Below are 19,111 nucleotides of genomic sequence, written 5' to 3'. Positions count from 1 at the left end.
CAATCCCACCCAGGCCCAATCCTCATAACTCTACGTATTTACCCTTTTAATCCCTTGATGATGATAAGGGGCAATTTAGCATGGCCAATCCACCTAACCTGCACATCTTTGGACTGTTGGAGGAAACCGGAGCACCCAGAGGAAACCCACGTTAACACATGGAGAACGTGCAAACTCCACACAGACAGTCAACTGAGGACAGAATTGAACTCCGGGTTCCTGGCACTGCAGCAATGCTAACCATTGTGCCACAGTGCCACCCCTAGAACTCTGCGTGTAGTCCATCTGGTCCAGATTATTTATCCACCTTCAGACCTTTCAGCTTCCCTAGCACCTTCTCCTTTGTGATGGCCTCCACACTCACCTTTGCCCCAGACTCTCTTGAATTGTTTGGTGTGTTACTGGTGTCTTCCACTGTGAAGACTTGCGCAAAGCACCTATTTTGTTCCTCCACAATTTCTTTGTTCCCCGTTGTTACTTCTCTATTGTAATTTTCTAACGGTCCAATGACAACTCTTGTCTTCCTCTTACCCTTTATATAACTAAAACAACTCTTGCAATCATCTTTTATATTACTGGCTAATTTACCCTCATATTTCATCTTCTCCCCTCTTATTGCTTTTTTAGTTGTCCTCTGCTGGATTTTCTCAATCTCCAGGCTTCCCACTAATTTTCGCCACATTGTATGCTTTTACTTTGCTTTTATGTTGTCCCTGACTTAACTTGTCAAGCATGGTTGCCTCATCCTCCCCTTAGTATGCTGCTTCTTTCCTGGGGTGAAATTCTGCTGTGTCTCCCAAATTACTTGCAGAAACCACTCCTGCCATTGCTGCTTCACCGTCTTTTCTACTAGCCTCCTCTTTCAATAACCTCTGGTCAGCTCCTCTCTCATGCCTCTGTCGTTACCTTTACTCAACTGTAATACCGTTACATCTGATTCCAGCTTTGCCCTCTCAAACTGCAGGGTGAATTCTATCGTATTATGGTCACTGCCTCCTAAGGGTTCATTCACCTGAAGTTCCCTTATCAAGTCTGCCTCATTACACATCACCAAATCCAGAATTGCCTTTCCCCTGGTGGGCTCTACCACAAACTGCTCCAAAAAGCCATCCCATAAACATTCCATGAATTCCTTTTCTTGGGATCCACCACTAACCTGATTTTTCCAGTCCACCTGCACATCAAAGCCCCCCATGATCACTGTAACCGTGCCTTTCTTGCACATCTTTTATATCTCCTAGTGTATTTTGTGCCCCATGTACTGACTACTGCTCGGAGGCCTGAAATATAACTCCCATCACGGTCTTTTTACCTTTGCAGTTCCTCAACTCTACTCGCACAGTTTTTACATCTTCTCACCCTATATCGCTTCTTGCTATTGATTTAAGTTAAATTCTTACTAACAAGGCAACCCCACCCCCTCTGCCCACCTGCCTGTCTTTTCAATAGGATGTGTATCCTTGGATATTTAGCTCTCAGCCGTGATCTCCTAACAACAATGTCTCTGTGACACATCGTACCCACCAATTTCAATCTGCACTCCAAGCTCATTTACCTTATTTCATATATTGCGCACAATCAAACACAACACCCTCAGTCCTGCATTAACTGTCCCCCTTCTCTGAGTCCTCCCCTTGTCTGCTGTGCCTGAAGTTAGATTCCTCACCCTTTCCAAACTCCAAATACAGGGAATGTATTAACATCACAAAGTTCCTCAAGGCCAGGCATCTTGGCTGTTGCAATGAGTTCATGCATGCATAGTCCTTGGGCTGAACTGTAGAATTTTTATGATCATAAAGTGGAACTGCTGCAGTCCTGCACACGTGTATAATCCGGCATCATGCCACTGGTTTGCGGACCTGATAGCATCATGCCAGTCTGCTATCATATGGCAGGTGAGTGAACACTGAAATTGGCCCCCACCTATTCTTAAATATATTATTAACAAGCCTTTTAAGCTTGTTTGGAAGCCAACTGACTAGAATAAAACATTGCCCACAACATAATGCAGTGGGTGTGTGGGAAACATGGTTGGTGGGAGGTATGTTTTCTCTCATGCACAGTTGAAAAAGTGAATGTGAAGGCTGTAAGTGGGACTCTGGCTGACTATAACAGAAGTCTGCTGCTGTAGTTATGAAACTTAGTTAGTGTTGAAAATTTATACCAACATCAAGGGGCGATTCTTCCATTTTGCTGTGCTGGTTTTGTAGCACAGCGGGACGGGTGACTTGAGTGGAGGCTGTTTTGCGGGCTTCCCACTGGGTGCCATGGCCTCCACGAGTCTCCGGCAGCCGGATTGAGCTGGCCTGTGATTGGGAGGCCGGCAGTGTGGGGCTACTGCACATGCGCCAACCTCAGTGCTGACAGATCAGCGCATGTACAGTGACCCACTCAGCGCTATGCTGCCGGCCTCTCCAGTGGGAACAGGCCCCGCACCCTGATTTTTCACATGATTCACGCTGGTGCACTCTGCAGTGCACAGAGTGTGGGAGATTCATTTTGAAAATCCCGCTGAAAAAAAACAGCATGATTTACTCCAGTTTTTATGCGAATTCGACACTTCGAATCCTTACGGGAGAGGATAAAAAGCAAGTACACTAATTAACATCTAACTATTTGTGCTGTAGTTAGAGTCTGATCTTGGAATTATTCATCCTGCTGGGGGCACCCCTTCCAGTGAAGGGGAGGACGAGGTGGCCAGCTAGCTGGGGTCGGGTGGGCCATAAGGGCAAGACGGTGTGAATCTGGGGCTCTCCCGTAAGGATTCCAAGTGTCGAATTCGCATAAAAACTGGAGTAAATCATGCTGTTTTCTTTCAGCGGGATTTTCAAAATGAATCTCCCACACTCTGTGCACTGCAGAGTGCACCAGCGTGAATCATGTGAAAAATCAGGGTGCGGGGCCTGTTCCCACTGGAGAGGCCGGCAGCATAGCGCTGAGTGGGTCACTGTACATGCGCTGATCTGTCAGCACCGAGATTGGCGCATGTGCAGTAGCCCCGCACTGCCGGCCTCCCAATCACAGGCCAGCTCAATCCGGCTGCCGGAGACTCGTGGAGGCCATGGCACCCAGTGGGAAGCCCGCAAAACAGCCTCCACTCAAGTCACCCGTCCCGCTGTACTACAAAACCAGCACAGCAAAATGGAAGAATCGCCCCTTGATGTTGGTATAAATTTTCAACACTAACTAAGTTTCATAACTACAGCAGCAGACTTCTGTTATAGTCAGCCAGAGTCCCACTTACAGCCTTCACATTCACTTTTTCAACTGTGCATGAGAGAAAACATACCTCCCACCAACCATGTTTCCCACACACCCATTGCATTATGTTGTGGGCAATGTTTTATTCTAGTCAGTTGGCTTCCAAACAAGCTGGGGCTACAAAAGGAAGACAGCAGCAGCAGAAGGACATTGAACCTTTTCCAGTGAGGTTCACTCAATGATCCCAAGGCTGCCTACTGTTCTAATGTGCCTTGAAGGAATTGCAGCATGTTATCATTAGAAAGGAAGTGCGTCATGTGGCCCAGTCTCAGTTTCACTTTGGCCAGTGAGCAGACACAGCACACACACGCTGCTGATGATATCTTCAAGTTTTCTGTCCATGTATTTATGTTCCCCTGTGCCTAATCCAAATAATTTAACCCACAACATTTTTACTCAATCCCTTACAAATGATTGATGCCTTCGTATCATAAAAACATGACGCTGACTTTTGTTCCAACCTCCTTCCAGGCCGCTTTTGTCTGGCTGGGAGACGGCCTCTTCCCATCAATGGGCTTGATGACTTCTCGCCTATCACTTACAACATAGAGGAGAACTGACAGAAAGTCATCATCAAACCTTGGCATTGTCTGGGTCTGGGTCCCTCGCCAGCTCGTGGCTCCAATCTCTTGGCCATCTGTACAGAGACAAAGAGAGCTAAAGGGCTGATTTTGAATATCTCCCTGAACACTTGCTATTTATCAGGGAATGAATGGGTCAGCTGCATTCAAATGTCCTTTCTTCCCTGACAAAGGTCTTGACAGTTCGTCACCCACATTTAAAACTAAATTCTAATTCAATGGGATTTATATTCTTCAACACAAATATGAGTGGCCATTATTGACTTCCAGTTCACATCCTACCTCTCTGTCCTAGATGTCGCACTTTCCAATCACCAGTTGGGGGCACTGCACACCCATCCTGCATGTCATTGGCTAGCTTCCCACCGGGCAGCTGTTAATTGGCTGTTACGCTTATTATCCGACCGCTTCCAAAAGTGGGGCGGAAGGTGGTAATCTGTGCACTTCCGAGTCAGACTCTTGCCCACCGCTGAGCGATGTTAAATTCAGCCACTTGTTTTACCAAACTCATACGATCCGGGCTGTTGTTCTTGATGTTTGGCTTGAGCTCATTAGGAACATTGTTGGAGCTCATAGATGGACAGTGAGAGTGGGTTTGAAAGTGAAAGCTCAGGACAGTATAGTTGTAATAGCAAACCAGTCACTGATGATGCATTTGGCTTCTATTCATCTTAAACTATAGACTGACTAGTTTCACTGAAAATGTGATGCTGTGAGCAAGTTGAGTTTAACCGAGAAGAGACAATCTAGGTGAAAGGGTAATAAAGGTGATGAAGGACACGAATCTGCAAGACATCATGTACCTGCTATTTTTATAAACGTTTACCTGATAGCGTCTGTAAATTATGATGTTTCTTAGCACTGTTATACGAGCAGAAGGATATTTAGAGGTTAATACAAGATTCTGTTGAAGCATTTGCAAAAAGATAATCTCTCACACTAAATATAGATTGCATTTTTTAAAAATTAAAATGTTCTTTTCCTCTCCTCCAGGAACTTGACCAGATCATCAGTCAGATGATGCATGTGGCTGAATATCTTCAATGGGATGTGACTGAACTCAAACCAGTATGTAGTTTCAACTCTCACTCACTTGGTGGTGCTGTAAGAACACTGGTTTACTGGGGTTGGAAATGTTAAAAACATAAGGATCAATAATTGAAGGGCTTTCATTTCCAAAAGGACACCGTTTTTGTGAAATTAAGTATTTTTTTTTAAGACAAAGCATTGTTTGTTGTCCTTGTAGATTTTACTGGTCCTTGACATTGAGGTCTAAAGTCCTGAATACTAATCTTAAGTAATGAGTGCTCAGGCATGAAGTTGGACAAAAATATTCAGTAACTTGCTCAGACAAGCTGAGACTCTGAGCAATCCAGTGTCCCTGAGGAATAGTTAATGACATATTGATACTTGATGAGCCAGACATTCTATCGGCAGAAGTATAGCTTTTCATCAGAAGCATTGGTGAGATATTTTTAGGAATGAAATGTACCACAATCTGGAAAAAGAGTTTTACAGTAATACTGTAATAAACCCAATTGACGTCATGGTTCTTAATCAGATGTAGTCATCCGTTAAGAACTAGAGGCATGAATGCTTGATACAGTCACAAAAAACAGTTCTCAATGCAGTGACCTTTAAGACCACCTTTCCAACTCCACCCCCTTCACACACATGCAAAATGCAGCACATAGATCAGGAACAATAACCAGTAATAGAATGATTTCAGAGCGGTAATCTCAGGGTTCAGATTACAGTTGTAACACATCTGCTTTTCTATTTCATAATGTCATTTTATCCCCCTCAGTTAAATTGTTGTAATTACTACCAGTCATCTGTACAACTCTATGTAATTAGCAGAAATATAAATAATTCTGTCTATTGAGGTACTTGATCCTGTTCCAATGAAGAATGGATCCATTGTTGTGATAGCAGCAAGATTGTAATGTCATTGATGTCTTTAGGTCATTAAGTAACAACAATATAATGTGAACAAATTGGGGCTCATTCAGTGTTGGTGTGGTAAGTTGCTGATATCACCAGGAAAAACCCATTACGATACACCAGGATACTTTTTCATTAGTAACTTTTGGTCACTTATTTGTATTGATTCTATTTCTAGTTTTATCTCTGCCACATTCTGACTAAAGAGATTGCCAGCTAACTGACACCCAGATCCCACCAGTGCCGCTTCTGAAATAACTTAATTATCCAAGAATGATCTGAGCTGCTTTAGACTCTTTTTTTTTTGTCTGTCATTATCCCCGTAGCCAAGCAGTTACCATAAATTGCAGCATGTAAGTTAATCTTTGAAACCTTCCAACATGTGGGGGTTGAATTGGATGTCAAGTATAAAATACGAACTGCTGGTTTAGGTGGTCACCTTATGGAGATGCAAGAAGAATAGCAGCTTTAATTCATGGTAAATTCATCATGGAATCATAGAATCCCTACAGTGCAGAAGAGGCCATTCAGCCTATTGAGTCTGCACCAACTCTCCAACAGAGCCTCTTACTCAGGCCCATCCCCACCCTATCTCCGCAACCCCACGTATTTATCCCACTAATCTCCCTAACCAGCACATCTTGAAGCACTAAAGGACAATTTAGCATGCACATCTTTGGACTCCGGAGCACCCAGAGTAAACTCACGCAGACACAGGGAGAACATGCAAACTCCACACACAGTCAGTCAAGGTCAGAATCGAACCATGTTTTCTGGCACTGTGAGGCAATATTGCTAATCACTGCACATGCCTCCCTACTTGCTATACCTGCCCGACTAGCCTTTTATGATTCATGCACTAAAACACCCAGATCCCTCTGCATCTCAGAGCTTTGCAATCCATCACCATTTAGATAATATGCTTTTATTTTCTTCCTGCCAAATGGCACTTTTACATTTTCCCATATTAAGCTCCAGATCTTTGCTCATTCACTTAAACTCGCTTTATCTTTTTGTAGCCTCCTGATGTCCTCTTTGTGTCATCAGCAAATTTGGTAACCCTCCCTTCAAACCTTTCATCCAAGTCACTTCTATAAATTGTAAGCAATTGATCACTGTGGCACACCACTCATTATATGCTGCCTTCCTGAAAAAGACCAATTTGTGCCTACTCTTTGTTTCCTGTTAGCCAATCTCTCCATGCCAGTATGTTAGCCCCAATAACATGAGCTTTTATTTTCCACAATAACCTTTCATGTGGCACTTTATTAAATGCCTTCTCAAAATCTAAGTACAGTGAATCCACCAGCCCCCCATTATCTACAGCACGTTACTTTCTCAAGGAACACCAGTAGGTTGGTTAAGCATGATTCACCTTTCATAAAACCATGTTGACTCTGCCTGATCACTTTGAGCTTATCCAAGTGCCCAGCAATAACTTCTTATTAGTTTCTAATATATTCCCTACCACAGATGTTAAGCTAACTAAACTGTAGCTTCCCACTTTCTGTCTCCCTCCCTTTTTGAATAATGGACTTACATTTACGATCTTCCATTCTAATAGGACCTTTCCTATTTGTAAAATTAAAACCAATCCATCAACAATCTCATTGCACACTTCTTTTAAGACCGTAGGATGAAGTCCATCAGGACCCATGCTCTTGTTAGCCCACAGATCCAACGATTTACTGAGTACCACTTCTCTGGTGACTAATTTTCCTGAGTTCCTCTCTCCTTCCATTTCCTGGTTTATAACTGCTCCTAGGATGTTACTTGTATCCTCGATAGTGAAAACTGATGCAAAACCTGTTCAATTAATCTGCTGTCTCCTTGTTGCCCACTACCAATTCTCCAGATTCACTTCCTATTGGACCAACGCTCACTTTGTTAACTTTTCTTTTTTAAAAACTCTTACTATCTGTTTTTCTCATACTCCCTCATTTCTCTCATTTTTCCCTCCTTATTAATCTTTTAATCATTCTTTGCTGTTCTTTCTTTCTGTCCATTCTTCTGAACTGCCACCTGTGTTTGTTTGTACAATTATATGCTTTTTCTTTAAGTTTGGTATTATCTTTAACCTTTCTAATTCACCATGGACATTGGGCCCATCCCTTAGACATTTTTGTACTCAGATCTATTCTGCGCACTCTGAAATGTCCTGTATCCTTCAATATTCAGGTCCTAATCCATGTTATTCTGCAACCATGTTTCTGTAATTGGCTATGAAATCGTACTTATGAGTACTTTGAGGTTCTGCTTCTTGATTTGGTGCCTCGGTCCTCATTCTGACTATACAGAACTTTCTTCTTTGTCCTGCCTATGTCATTAGTACACACATGGATCATGACAACTGGGTCCTCCACCTCCCACAGCAAGTTGCTCTTCAGTCCCAAACCCTGGCTCCAGGCAGGCCACACAGCCATCTGGACCCACGTTCTTTGCTGCAGAGAACAGTGTCAATCCCTCTGAATATACTATCCCCTACTAACACTATATTTATTTTTGCTCCCCTCACTTGAATGACTTCCAGTACCCTGGTGCCATGGTCAGTTAGCTCATCCACCCTGCAACCCCCATCTCATCCAAACAAGCTGAAAATACCTCAAACCTGTCGGCCAACTGTAAAGGTTGTGGTTCCTGTGTTCCTGCTCTCTGAATCCCCTTAACTGCCTCACTCACAGTCTCACTCTTCTGTCCCTGACCACTGACCAAATCAGAAGAATCTGTCCTCCGAGGTGTGGCCGCCTCCTGGTACAAAGTACCCAGGTGGCGTACCCTTCCCCGATGTGTCGCAGTGTCTGTACTTCAGCCTCCAGCTCATAAACTCTCAGGCCCACTCTCTGCCTTGTTCCCCGCATCAAAATGACTTTGAGTTACTTGCAGTAACTGCTTCAGCCACAGAGTAACTACTCTTTGATGCAGGCCAGCTTTAACTGATGTTAAGAATTTTTTTGTCCACTGCTCAGGTGTGCAGCCACTGAGTGACCCAGATTCTCCTGGTCAGTGACAAAGTGAATTTTATCATTTTGACTAAGTGTCAACTCCGGCTGGAAAAACAGAATGTTGCCTACTGGCTCCACTGCTGGCTTTTCCTGCCATATTTTTGACAGTCAAAAAGAATCCTGGAGGCGGGTCCCACGACAGCATACTGGCAAAGTCTGCCTTGTAGCAATTTTGGCTTTTAAGAGATCGGAGCATTGTTTTTAAAGGGCAGTGCCAGAGAACAGTGCTGCGGACATTGCCCTCAGGTTCTGTACTTGCCTCTGTGCTCCCCACCGCCACCCCAACCCCCCATCTCAATTCTCTGCACTCGCTGACATTCCTGAGCCTGCAGAAAACTGTTTTTTTTTTTGGGGGGGTGGGGGGGGGGGGGCGGTTTGGCCCTAGTCTCTGACCTGCTCTTGTACTCTTGTGGCCCACAGTATTTGTATGGTTAGTCCAATTCCATTTCTGGTCAATGGAATGTCAAGGGGCAATGGTTAGCTTCTCTCTTGTTTGAGATGGTCATTGTGTGGCACGAATGTTACTTGGCACTTGTCAGCCTAAGTCTCAAAATTGTCCAGGCCTTACTGCATTTGTATGTGGACTGCTTCAGCATTTGAGAAGTCGTAAATGGTGCTGAACATTGTGCAGTCATCAGCAAACATCACTACTTCTGACTTTATATGAAGGAAGTTCATTGATGAAGCAGCTGAAGATGGTTGGGCCTCGGACACTGCCCTGAGGGACTCTTACAGTGTTGTCCTGGAACTGAGATGATTGACCCCCAACCACCTCGACCATCTTCCTTTGTGCCAGGTATGACTCTGAATAGGGGGTAGTTTTCCCCTGATTCCTAATGACTTCAGTTTTGCTGGTGCTCCTTGATTCTGTACTCAGTCAAATGCCACCTTGATTTCAGGGGCAGTCAATCTCAATCTCCAATCCCCTCTGGAGTTCAGCTCTTTTATCCATGTTTGAACCAAGGCTGCAATGAGGTCAGGCGCTGAGTGGCCCTGGTGAAACCCAAACTGAGCACCAGTAGCAGGTTATTACTAAGCAGATGCTGCTTGATAGCACTGTTGATGACTCCCTTCCATCACTTTACTAATGATTAAGAGTGGAGTGAAGGGGTAGTAATTGGCTGGGTTGAATTTGTTCTGCTTTTAGTGCACATGACATATCTGGGCAGTTTTCTACGTTGCCGGGTAGATGCTAGTGTTGTAGCTGTACTGGAACACTTGGTTAGGGTTGCGGCTAATTCAGGAGCACATGTCTTCAGTACTATTGCCAGAATGTTATCGGGGCCCTTTGCCTTTGCAGTATTCAGTGCCTTCAGCCTTTTCTTGATATAATGTGGAGTGAATCAAATTGGCTGGAGTCTGGCATCTGAGATGCTGGCGACCACTAGAGGAGGTCAAGATGAATCATCCACTCAGCACTTCTGGCTGAAGATTGTTGCGTATTCTGCAGCCTTATCTTTTGCACTGATGTGCTGGGCTCCCCTATCATTGAAGATGGAGATTTTAGTGGCGCCTTTTCCTCCAGTGAGTTGTTTAATTGTCCACCACCATTCACGGCTGGACGTGGAAAGACTGCAGAGCTTAGATCTGATCCGTTGGTTGTGGGATCTCCTGGTTCTGTCTATTATTTGCAGCTTATCCTGTTTGGCATGCAAGTATTCCTGTTTTGCAGCTTCACCAGGTTGACACCTCATTTTTAGGTATGCCTGGTTTTGCTCCCGTCATGTCCTCCTGCACGCTTCACTGAACCACGGTTGATTCCCTTGGCTTGATTGTAATGGCGGAGTGGGGGATAAGCTGGACCATGAGGTTACAGATTGTGGTTGAGTGCAATTCTGCTCCTGCTGGCCCCACAGCACCTCATGGATGCCTAGTCTTCAGTTGCTTGATCTGTTCAAAGCCTATCCCATTTAGCATAGTGGTAATGCCACACGTCACATTGGATGGTATCCTTACTGTGAAAATGGAACTTTGTCTCCACAAAGATTATATGGTGGTCATTCCGATATTGTCATGGACAAGTGCATTTGCCGAAGGCAGGTTGTTTTCTCCCCCTTGTATATTTTTCACTCTTGTTGATTCCTTAACTACCTGCCACTGATGAAGTCCAGTAGATATGTCCTTTTGGTCTCAGCTAGCTTGGTCTGTGGTGGTGCTACCGAGCTGCTCCCCCACCCAGAGTACATTGTACACCATTGCATCCTCAATGCTTCCTCCAAGGAATGTTCAACATGGCAAATACTGATTCATCAGCTATGGGGAGGTGTCAAGTGGTAATCAGCAGGAAGTACCCTTGCCCATATTTGACGTGATGGCATGAGACTTCATGATGTCCAGAGTCAATGTTGAAGACTCCTAGAGCATCTCCCTCCCAGCTATATACCACTGTGTTGCCAGGGATGGTGATTGTGGTGTATAGGTCAGGTATGGTTCCATGAGTATGACTATGTCTGGCTGTTACTGGGCTAGCCTGTGAGACAACTTCCCAATTTTGGGACATACCCACAGATGTTCATTTGAACTTTGCAGGGTCGACAAGGCTGGGTTTGCCACTGTTTCCGCTGTCTAGGCCAACAGTGAAGGTCCGCCCAGTTTCACCCTTTGTAGTGGTTTGATACAACTGAGTGGCTTTCTAGACCATTTCGGATTGCATTTAAGGGTCATGTGCAGACCAGACCAGATGAGGGCAGCAGATTTCCTTTCCTCAAGGACATTCATTAACCAGGTGGGTTCTGACAATGGTTTCATGGTCATCATTAGATTTTTTAATGCCAAATGTTTATTAAATTCAAATTCCAACATCTCCCATGGTGGGATTCAAACCCAGGACCTCAGAGTATTGCCCTGGATCTCCTGCATTACTAGTCCAGTAAGAATATCACTATACTACCACATCCCGGTCTCCCAAGCACTTTAATTATAATTGTATAGGAAACCAGAAGTTCCAGCGTTGGGAACAGCATGCCACTGACAAAACTCTGCCCAATGAAATACTCTGTGCTCTTATGCAGCAAGACCTGGACAACATTTAGAATTTGGCTGAAAGGTGACGAGTAATATTCATGCCCCACTAGTTCCATGTCAACTGGAGAAAGACTAACTACATCCTATTGGAATTCACTGCCATTACCTTTGTGAAATTCGCCACCATCAACATCCTGGAGGCTACTATTGGCAAGAAAGTTAACTTGACCTGCCATATTGTGGCTACAAGAGCAAGTCATAGGCTGGCAATCTATTGCCTACGCACCTCCTGACTTCCCAAAGCCTGTCCACCATCTAAAAGGCACAAGTAAGGAGTGTTATGGAACTTGACTGGATGAGTGCCACTGCAACAACACTAGAGAAGCTCAGTGCTATCCAGGACAAAGCAGCCTGCTTGATGACATCCTTTGAACTCTTTCCATCATTTGCACATGGTTGTAAGGGAGGTGATGATCTAGTGGTATTATCGCTAGACTATTAATTCAGAATCTCAGCTAATGTTCTGGGGACTTGAGTTCGAATGGTAGTTGGTTGAATTTGAATTCAGTAAAAAAAAATATTTAGAATTAAAAATCTACTGATGACCATGAAACCATCGTTGATTGTCAGAAAAACCGATCTGGTTCACGAATGTCCTTTCGGGAATTAAATCTGCCATCTTTACCTGGTCTGGCCTACATGTGTTTCCAGAGCCACAGTAATGTGGTTGACTCTCAACTGCCTTCTGAAATGGCATAGAATCCACTCAGTTCAAGGGCAACTAGGGATGGGCAATAAATGCTGGCCAGCCAGCAACACCCATGTCCCACAAATGAAGTTTTTCTTTAAAGTGTCTATTACAAGATGCACTGCAGCAGCTTACCAATGTTTCCTAGACAGTAACTCCCAAACCTCAATTGACAAAGACAGCGGACACATGGAAACACCACCACCTCCAAGTGCCCCTCCAGTTCACATACTATCCTGACTTCGGAATATACTGCCGCTGTTCCTTCATCACCACTGACATCCATCATTATGAAGTGCTTCAAAAGGTTAGGCATGGCATGAATCAATTCCAGCCTCCGGACTACCTATTTCCACTACAGTTTGCCTACTGCCGCAATGTCCACAGCAGACGCCATTTCCCTGGCCCTGCACTCAACCCTGGAACACCTAGATAACAAGAACACCTATGTCAGACTCCTATTTATTGACTACAGCTCAGCCTTCAACACTATTATTCCCATGAAACTCACCTCCAAACTCCATGGCCTGGGCCTCGGCACGTCCCTCTGTGACTAGATCCTGAACTTCCTAACTCTCAGACCACAATCAAAAAGGATAGGCAACAACACCACCTCCACGATAATCCTCAACACCGGTGCCCCACAAGGCTGTGTTCTCAGCCCCCTACTATACTCCTTGTACACCTATGACTGTGAGGCTAAATTCCCCTCCAATTCGATTTTCAAGTTTGCTGATGACACCACCGTAGTGGGTCGGATCTCAAACAATGACGAGATAGAGAATCTGGTGAACTGGTGCAGCAACAATAATCTCTCCCTCAATGTCAACAAAATGAAGGAGGTTGTCATTGACTTCAGGAAACGTAAAGGAGAATGTGCCCCTGTCTACATCAACGGGGACGAAGTAGAAAGGTTTGAGAGCGTCAAGTTTTTAGGTGTCCAGATCACCAACAACCTATCCTGGTCCCCCCATGCCGACACTATAGTTAAGAAAGCCCACCAATGCCTCTTTTCTCAGAAGACTAAGGAAATTAGGCATGTCAGCTATGACTCTCTCCAACTTTTACAGATGCACCATAGAAAGCATTCTTTCTGTTGTATCACAGCTTGGTATGGCTCCTGCTCTGCTCAAGTCCGCAAGAAACTACAAAAGGTCGTGAATGTAGCCCAGTCCATCACGCAAAGCAGCCTCCCATCCATTGACTCTGTCTACACCTCCTGCTGCCTCGACAAAGCAGCCAGCATAGTTAAGGATGCCACGCAGCCTGGACATTCTCTCTTCCACCTTCTTCCTTTGGGAAAAAGACACAAAAGTCTGAGGTCACATACCAACTGACTCAAGAACAGCTTTCTCCCTGCTGCTGTCAGACTTTTGAATGGACTTACCTTGCATTAAGTTGATTTTTCTCTACACCATAGCTATGACTGTAACACTACATTCTGCACTCTCTCGTTTCCTTCTCTATGAACGGTATGATTTTATCTGTATAGCGCGCAAGAAACAATACTTTTCACCGTATGTTAATACATGTGACAATAATAAATCAAATCAAAATCAAAGAACAGCACTGTGGGGTCATTTTCAGCAAATGGACTGCAGTGGTTCAAGAAGATGGCTCACCACCACCTTCTCCGGGATGGTTAGATGGGCAATAAATGTTGGCCATACCAGAGATGCCCACATCCGATGAATAAGAGCAAAACACTTCAATTTATATTCTTTGAGACATTAAAATGAAAATATTAAAAATTGAAATATTTTGAGGCAGTTTTTAAAAGTGAACACCAAATGCATTTATGTAGAAAACCTTTTTAGTGAATTGTCTTCAGTTATGCTATAACTTAAAATGCTCTTACTACACACGCGTACACACACACTGCAGAAAACATAGCTCTTCACTTAATGTTGAGTTTTTATGAAAATGATTTGAATCTGCTTTACTCTGGTGCAAGAACTTGACCTCTTTTAATTAGTGTGACTTACCTTAATGATCTAGTATCGCACTTCGAAATACTTTATGCATAATACATCATTTTAACAGAGCGCGGTGTATTGCTGTTTAGATTCATAATTCTAAGAAGATGTATGGAGCAGATTTATGTGGGTGCTTCCCCACACAGTGGGAGCTTCCTACACTGTGGTCGTGTAGTTTGTAGAAGTTGGAGGCTTCTCCTGAGAGAAAGGCAAGGAAATTCAGAGAGCTAATCACCAGGACATTGTGCAATTTCTAGAGGCTGCTTCAACAGATCTAGGAAGAAGTCTCCAAACCAAAAGATCCACACCAAAGAAATGGAAGAAAATAATTTAGAAAAAAAAAATATATACTTTTGTATACTATTATTACATTCCTCCTTTAGCTGCATGTTACTAAATACTTCAACCCTAAATGTTACATGTTGCTGGCTTGCAGTTTTTATACTTACTGGTAGCTTGCAATGTAAAGTATACAATTAGCCACAGATTGAATAACTTGCTGTGATTTATTGGCAGGGTCTCACATTTGATAAATGCATCTCTGGGATTTTTGAGACACCTGGCCTATGGTTTGAAACTGAGGTAAAGCCCCACATAATTGGGGCTATAAAATCTTTAAAGAACTCTCAAAAGTAAACACACCCTTTGAAAATTGCATTAATGAATGTCAAAATTAAACAAAGTATTATATCAAGAATTGCTCATTGTGCAATTTGTATGCAATGATGATAATGAGATGTAGCTGTTTCCCTCATTCAAACGCAAAGGACAATATCCCTTCAAATTCAATTAATCAATTGGGAAGCAGCTTGAAAATGAAAGACTTTTCTTCATCAGTTTAGGTGACCACGTAACTCAGTGGAATTTTTCTCCTTGCCTCCTGAACTGTCTGTCAGCTATATTAAAATGGTACAAATTTTGATATGGGTAACAGCAGCCTGTTCTGGTTAGTGGACAGACTACAGCAAGGGTAGTGGTGGAGTGGCAGGGGTGGAAGGTTGAATGCTGTCTCCAGGGAGAGGATAGCAGATTTGTGTTCCACACAAGCACTGGCATGCTTATAGGGCACTGTGGTGGACCTCAGTTGTGCCTTTGTCCTATATGGACCACCGTTGTGTGTGCTTGTCATACTTGGACACATCCCCTTCCAGTTTGGTTCCTCCCCTCGGCACCTAGTATAAAGGTGGCTGTCTCCACCCCCTTGTTCAGTCCAGGTTGGTTATATGTTGGGATCTGCTCCTGATTCTGTTGTGAATAAAAGCCTACACTTATATTGGCATATCGGTAGTCTTTCGCCTTATTGATAGCGCATCAGGCACATCTTCGCAATCCGAACAATATGTCACCATGTGAAGATCCCATCTTTAAGCTATGCTCTAAAGTATGCACAGTGTCAGTGTCTGACCTGGTGGCAACAAGTGTGAGGATGAATGATAGTATTTTTTCTTCATCTGTCTTCCCGCTCTTTCACCACTGCCTGGTCAGGTGCCAATTCATGGGTACCTGAACAAATAAAACTGTGGCGAGGGAATGAGGAGAAAGCAAGAGATTTACACCATGTGCCGCTTATAGACTGGAAGAGAATGAAGAGGAGGTTAGATGCATGAATGAGCATTACATGCTTTTGATGATTCAACCTTGCCGTTGGCCAAACCTTCAGTCGTGACCGCTCCAGATGAGGATTCCTATTGATTAGGTGCTGCTACCCTCATCTTTGTGCCATCTTGTCCTGTCGGAGAAAGAGAAAAGTGTCAGTGAATTTGGGGAAATGTGTTTGGGTGATGAAACGATCGTGGGTGAATAACTAGCAGCGTGTGTAAACTGAGATGTTGGTGTGAGGCTTGCAGTAGTGCTAAGTGTGTGAGGGTGAGATAAATCTATGATTGACACAGATTGTTGGCATGTGAGTGAAGAGGTGGGGAAAGTGATGGATTGAGCCGTGACTGAGACACGTGGTTTAGTCGCAAAGGATCTGGGTATTTTAGGATGAATTCACTAGCCTTGACCATTTGTCTGTGTTCACTGAAATTCTTTCAGCATATCATTCAGGTACTGGATGCTACACTGTTGGCATTGACTGTGATGGCTATCTGCTCCCTGTGCTTTTTCTGAGTTTGTTCTGAAGGCGTCCTGGCCACCTAGCTGTAGATAGAGATTTTCACTCTTGTCCAGCCCCTGCACTAAGGCTAACAGTGCTATATCTGAACACACTAGGGGCATGTTCTCTGCCATTACTCATCTGCCCAGCCTCTTCCAGCACCTACTGCAGCCAGAATGTACCTCCTATTTGAGGTACAAGTGGTTTTAAGTAGTGCTAGCCTCACACACACTTGTGTCCCCTGCTGAGTTGTGCAGCCACTCGATAATTTGTTTAGCATTGGGCTTTATGCATCTATCATATAAATGAGCAGGTGCATGATGTTTATGTGCTGCCTCCATTGGAAGGGACGTACATGGATTAATTGCACATGAAAGTACAACAGCCTCTTTCAGTCTCCAATTTTGCTTTCACTGCGTTTGCTGGTCCAGAGGGCTGAAGTTGAGTTTGCATCACTGTAATCCAAAATAAGGTGTTAATCAACTTATGAACCTTGATGTTCTTCAATTAATCTATGAGAAAGTAGTGAGCTATCTTAAAATGTCTCATTTCAACCACTGACCAGTTAAAAACTACCACTTTTTTGACTTTTATCTCGTGTATCATAGAAACCCTACAGTGCAGAAGGAGTCCATTCGGCCCATCGAGTCTGCACCGACCACAATCCCACCCAGGCCCTACCCCCACATATTTACCCGCTAATCCCTCTAACCTACACATTTTAGGATTCTAAGGGGCAATTTTTAACCTGGCCAATCAACCTAACCCGCACATCTTTGGACTGTGGGAGGAAACCGGAGCACCCGGAGGAAACCCACGCAGACACGAGGAGAACGTGCAAACTCCACACAGACAGTGACCCGAGCCGGGAATCGAACCCAGGACCCTGGAGCTGTGAAGCAGCAGTGCTAACCACTGTGCTACCGTGCCGCCCTAAAAAGGAGTACTTCCTTGGTCAAGTTCTGGCCCCTGTAATGAATGATTCTTACCCTGATCAATGATTGATTACAAATTAACTGCTGTACATTATCTCAAGGAAACAACCCGTTTCCTGCTCACTTAGAATTAAACATTCTTGTGGAGATTTTACCTCAATATTCTAACATTCTAAAGTCAAAATAAAAAAGGGACTGCTCTCAGAAACCTATTGACAATCATTGTGACATAAACTAGATGAGAAAATGATGCAAAGACTTGTGGGCACTGAAACATTTAAAAAGACGATTTATGTCCTTTCTGTTAAAAATGGTTAGCAGCAGCAATGTTCCGTTGGTATTTTACTTGACATTGGTGAGTGGGATATGGGGGATTTCCCTGATTTTCTGCAGGGGGTCAGCTCTTCTCTGCCACCATGCTATTTTGCTGGTGGAGAAATTGGCAGACTGCCCACCATCCCAGAACCTAATTGAGCCACTTAGATGTTCAATGAAGGGCCTCTTCCTTCACTGAATTTTAGCAGCCACTGGGAGCCCTCCACTGCAATGTGGGGCTACCAGTTAAACATGGAGGCCTCCTAGCAATTTCCAAGAAGGGCTACTCCCTTTTGGGAGTACCTGCTCACGAAGAAGCTCACCACATGGCATTGGTGTCACCTGCCCTAAGCAACCACCCTTACCATACTTCAAACCCCACAATCTCCCACCTCCCACAACACTCTTTGCCGCTATTCCCTCCTCCACCTTGTATTTTGCCCTCTCCCATCTCCCCACTGCCCCAACACCTCCCATTTAGTTAGCTGTTGCCCATAATATATGGCCCTTGCCGAATTAGGATTGTTCCCTCCTACCCACATGTTATTAACCCCTGGTAGTGGGACCTGTGCCATATTTGGGAAATCCAGCCCTGGAATTCTCTCCACCTCTCTATCTCCCCTCCTTTAAAATGCTCCTCAAAATTTACTACTTTACTTTCCTAATGTGACTTGGTGTCAAATTTTGTTAACCTTCCTGTAAAGCATTTTGAGATGGCATACTACATAAAAGGTGCTACGCGGGTACCTATTGTTCTTGTAAGTGTGCTCCCCAACAGGAGCAGGAAGTTCTAAATGTAAATACTGTTGTTGAAAGGCAAAAACAGGAAAAAATACAGCTGGGCAAATCTCTGGGAAATTCCTCTCCAACTGGCTAAGGAAATCGAAGTGCGATTCTAAGAGATAAAACTTTTCTATAAATGATATATGCAATTTAAAACCCTCTCAGTTTAAAAAAACCCAGCCTAAGATCCATAGTCGGACCTGGTAAATCTATTTCAATTAGGAACATTCAATCTTGTTTTGTAGCAAAAATTAACACGCTGATGAGACATTCATTCTTGATATCAGTATTCCATAAAACAACTAATCACCTGGTAATTTAGTTGATTAGTTATTCTATGAAATATTGATATGTTGAATTAAAGTGCCTCATCACTTGTTCCGTCAGATGGGAGCATTCTCTGTTAGGGCACCACGAAAGTGCGTTGATAAAGCAACCCACAGATTGAGTATTAACCTGCAAAATGCTTTCAACTCATGCCAATGGCAGGCAGTAAGAGCAGGA

General features: G+C 43.9%; 1 protein-coding gene across 6 annotated transcripts in view; it reads left to right on the top strand.

Moving 5' to 3' along the window:
• Positions 1-19,111, top strand: part of dgkb (diacylglycerol kinase, beta) — a 679,678-nt gene that overhangs the window by 158,813 nt on the left and 501,754 nt on the right. For all 6 annotated transcript variants that reach the window (XM_078228107.1, XM_078228097.1, XM_078228136.1 and 3 more), the window contains one exon: positions 4,836-4,910. In XM_078228107.1, coding sequence (XP_078084233.1) covers positions 4,836-4,910 — 75 coding nt within the window. The remainder of the gene's footprint in view (positions 1-4,835; positions 4,911-19,111) is intronic.

The sequence above is a fragment of the Mustelus asterias genome, chromosome 2 (assembly GCF_964213995.1).
Source record: "Mustelus asterias chromosome 2, sMusAst1.hap1.1, whole genome shotgun sequence".
Lineage (NCBI taxonomy): Eukaryota > Metazoa > Chordata > Chondrichthyes > Carcharhiniformes > Triakidae > Mustelus > Mustelus asterias.
This window is presented reverse-complemented; position numbering and strand designations above follow the sequence as displayed.